Here is a 4530-nt window from a genome sequence, read left to right as displayed (position 1 = left end):
GTACTACATCACACATCGAGTAAGTACTTTAAGAATATTTATTATCTATGTTATGTAATGACACACGAGTTCAGGGAGGGACTTTCACAGATTTATGATTATGGCACCTCTAGATTGCTGGAAATGGCCCTCTCAGACTTAAATTTGAATATAATTTTCTTCTACCCTCCCCACCCCACCTACCCTTGAACCTGCCACTGATCTGGTTAATGAGCTTTCTTAACACATTTACATATATTTTGCTGGACATATACTGACTTCAATGATAAAATTGATAATAAAGCAATGAAAACATATAAAATTATGAATTTGTGGAAATTAGTGCGGGAGGCCATTCTGATTTCTGGGAGACTCCCATAAGTTCTGGGAGTCTTGGGAACTCTCCTACAACACTGCTGCATTCCAACTTTGACAAAGTTGGATTATGAACGGGACGTGATTTCTAAAAATGTACAAAATGTCATTGAAAGTTAAATTTATATCATCATGAATATAGAAAAGTAGTTCTAGATATTCTACCGTACATTCTCACGTGTAAGACGAGGCTTCAAAAAGCAAATTAACATCGAAAAACAGGGGGTCGTCTTATATGCAAGACATACAAAGTACCTGTAATAGAGTTTTGAAATCGTGTTGGTTTTACTGTATGTGAGGATTATCCGCAACATGCCAATTTACTAATAAATGTTAGCATGAATGAACATAATTTGATTAACATTTAAAAGCCCATAAAAATGTATTATTTTGAAAATTAGCCTAAATTTTGTCTAGTTTTGTAGTCAGCAGATGCAGAATAAAGACCATAAAATACAGAAAATTGTCCAAAAATCTACTCAAACTTGGGGGTCATTTCATACGCGGGTTGCCTTACAGGCCTCAAGGATAAAATTGGTAAACTGAATCGTTAAATTTAATAATTAAAAGATAATCTAGATCATCAATAAACTTAATTATTATGTGTTATAACTTTTTACCAATTTTCACATTATGTTTTAGATATTCTTAACAAGCGAAGCAGTGTATGTGATTTTGTTTAATTTGCTGGAAAGTATGTACGACAAAGGGAAGAAAAGAATCAATAAGGGGGTAAGTCTACCAATTCTTATCATTTTACTAATGAAATATTTACAAAACAGATTTCATGTAAATGCTTCTTAGTAACATTGTTGAGTTCTGTATGTCATCCATGCTTGATAAATATTTTGTCATTTTATTTTCTGTTCAGGACAAAAATGTGATGACATACAATATGACAAATATACAGATCATCAAATACTGGATGAGGTTGATATTTACGTACGCTGTCCCAGTTGAGTCACTGCAGCAGCAGCTACAAACCAAGAAACCTCAAATTGCAGTAGTTGGTACCCACAGTGAGAGCCTACCTGGGACCGAAAAAGACAAGAACAAGAAGGTAAAATGTAATCTGAACTTAATGACATAATTAATTAATTATTAACAATTTGAACAATGTGTAATGCTTGTATATAATTATTCAGATTGAAGAACAGTTTGCAAAAATATTTGAAGAAATCCAAGGCACTCCGTATGAATGTCACGTGGTGAGGAAAATGTATGCCATCGACAACAAGTTTCCAACGCAAAGCAATATGCTGACAACACTTAAACAAGATGTTGGTGGATTTCTGAAAGCAATGCCCAAAACCATCCCGCTCAAATGGCTTGAATTCCAGCGTATTTTGCAGGAGAATGGTAGGACAGAAGTGCGAATGAGTTATTCTAAGGTATGTAATCATTGCCTAAAATGTTTATAAATATTAGAAACAATTGTTTATACTTAACCCCAACTCCTTCCATGTCCCCCATCCAAAAGACACTCCATTTAGTATCCATCCAAGAAAAATGCAATTTTCCCAAACTTACTTTTTTAATGGTTGGCAATAGTGTTCTGTTTACACTTCTACATTTTATTTTTATTAATATTACACTTTTTGAATTATATGTTAAGGTCTGTGAAGTCGCCACTAGCTGTGGAATTTCCGTGAAGAATCTGATCCACACCCTCAACTACCTACATGATCTTGGAATCATTTTGTACTTTGAGAACAACAAACTACTGAAGGACACAGTGATAACAAACCCACGGAAACTGATTGACATCTTCAGGAAAATCATCACAGTGGTGGAACCTGATGACAGTGATAAGGTGAGTTAAGTAGAAATTCCTTGCCAGACGTCATTCCCTGCCAGACATCACAGAGTGATAACATTATTAAAATTATCATTATTTTCAATGGGCTTCAATGATCAAGCTGTGGAATAAACTTGATAATGAAGGTATATTGGAGGAAGAGGTAGTCAGACATCTTTGGAGACATGAGATTAGCAAAGATGAATTTAGTTGTGAAGTCTTCTTGGAGTTGATGAAGCAGTTTGGACTGCTCTGCGAGCAGATCAAGGTAGGGCCTATTGCTTTTTTTCTTTTCTGTTTTTTTGTAATACTTGGAGAGTTCATATATTTATTAACCATCCAGTTAGTTAGTGATGAGTTGACCTGCCCCTTAGCTAACCTAATTCATAGTACAATCAATCCTAATAAGAATTTATTTTTAAAAAAATATTGAATTTTTAAAAAGCAAAGAAATGCATACATAAATGGTGACTACAGTAATTCCATCTTTTCATTGTAAAATGAAATTGAGCAAATTATTTTTGGAAAAAATTAGTTTAAATTATTTTAAGAATGTTAATCTTACTCTACCTTACATGCCATTTACATTGCAGAACATTTGATTTTTTGAAAAAGCTGGTAAGATAATATGTATATTTTTCTGTGATTTTTCTACTTTTTAATTAAATTCATTTGTTTGTTTTCTCCAAGAATCAGGAAAGCAAATATCGCTCGTTTTTTGTACCCTGTCGATTGAAACGTAGCAAAGACAATGTGTCTATTCAACTTGACACAGCTCAGATGGTATCTATCTATATGGCCTCCGAGGATTTCATCCCTGATAGTGTCTTCCATCCTCTAGTTGTCAGCTTGATTGGAATGGTACAAGACATGGGCTACAAAGCCATGCTAGAATTATTTAGCAACTATGCTAACATCCGCTTAGGACTTGAACACAGTCTCAGCTTAGGACCAGTAGTCATTAATAACAAGCCCTCATTGAAGGTAAGATGATAAGTGTAACTAATTAACTTAGTTATTTTGAAATTAGGTTCATTCCATGTCAAATCACCCAATGGGTTTAACTTAGTGTACTTGTTAAGTCTGATCTCACAGCACCAAATCTCAAATTTTAGGTAAATCGGGTGAGGGGTTTGGGAGATACGGCCCTCCAAATTTTGAGATTTTCAGCAAAAACGGGTGCGGCCCTCTAAATTTGAACCCTTGTATTTCACAAACTACTGTGTCAATCTTTACAAAATTGATATTGTTGAAAATAACTATTCTGTATTTTTGCCATAATTTTGAAGATTGGTATGTGTTGGGGTACCTTGACCTTTTTACCTAAGGTTTGACCTTGAAATTAACCTTGTGGATCACATGTTTGTATTTTAGTTGGAAATATTACGGATGCCTATCACTCAGGAGGATGGTACCAAGACACCAACAGGTGAACCCAGTCCGAGAGTCTGTATGCAGGTAATCTAGAAAAATAATTAAATCTTGCAAATTTACAAATACGCTTTTTTGTGATCTGAACAGCTAATATTATTATTATATACAGTATTTGAATGTAACTTTATTTTAATGGCTCACCATCAGTCATTGATTAGACTGCTAAATATGACAACAATGACGGTAATGATATAAAGAGCAATAATTCTGGTGCCAAAAACAACAGCACTATTGTATGTTTGTGTCGTTGAGCAGCATCAAATCAATTAAACCATAATAAGATCTAAGAATTCAAAACCTGAAACCATAGCGTTTTTTGGTGGTGCGTTTCTAATATGGCATTATGATTTTTTTCTTAAAATTTTGTTTGAAAAATTCTGGATCCACCACTATGTATTGTCTGTTTAATTGTTGTATTTTATTTTTGAGCATATCTAGTCAATTAAATTATAAAATTTAACAATTGAAACTGTGAAACCAGCGTTTTTGGTGATTTTTCTCTAACATTACATATCATTTTTTTTTTCTTAAATTTTTGCAAAGTTTACAGTTTAAATTTTTAGATTTTAAAAATCCTTATTTAAGGTGTTAGAGTTTCTGAAGAAAGAGATGCAAGTGCTGACATCTGGAATGAAGCACACACGTTATAAGTTACGTGTCCTGTGCTGGACAAGCTTGCGAGAAATGCATTTCCACGATTTGGAAGAGTGCCTGGAAAATGCCTATATCCCATGCGGTAAGGAATTGATAACCACAGCCAAACTTCAGAGGATGTTCAAGAATAAGCAATTAAAGACAGGTAAATCAAGCAATTTATCAATATTTTTGTATATACAGTAATTCTTTTCTAGCATCAACTTCTAGTGATTCAGAAACAGTGCCACCAGGTTAGGGTTTCAAACATTTTTCAGCATTTCATTCTTTGTAGATTTTAACTTAGCGAC

General features: G+C 33.8%; 1 protein-coding gene across 1 annotated transcript; it reads left to right on the top strand.

The window, feature by feature from the left end:
* Positions 1–6: 6 nt before the first annotated feature.
* Positions 7–4385, top strand: LOC117116441 (the record flags this gene model as incomplete). Its single annotated transcript, XM_033260478.1, has 9 exons — positions 7–19; positions 997–1086; positions 1226–1414; positions 1500–1745; positions 1970–2167; positions 2256–2420; positions 2843–3136; positions 3527–3610; positions 4172–4385. Coding segments are annotated over exons 2-9 (1426 nt in total), but the record flags the coding sequence as incomplete, so codon positions are not given.
* Between the last annotated feature and the right edge of the window lie 145 nt (positions 4386–4530).

Source organism: Anneissia japonica, unplaced genomic scaffold, assembly GCF_011630105.1.
Source record: "Anneissia japonica isolate Jap-2015-1 unplaced genomic scaffold, ASM1163010v1 scaffold9560_len4536_cov154, whole genome shotgun sequence".
NCBI lineage: Eukaryota > Metazoa > Echinodermata > Crinoidea > Comatulida > Comatulidae > Anneissia > Anneissia japonica.
This window is presented reverse-complemented; position numbering and strand designations above follow the sequence as displayed.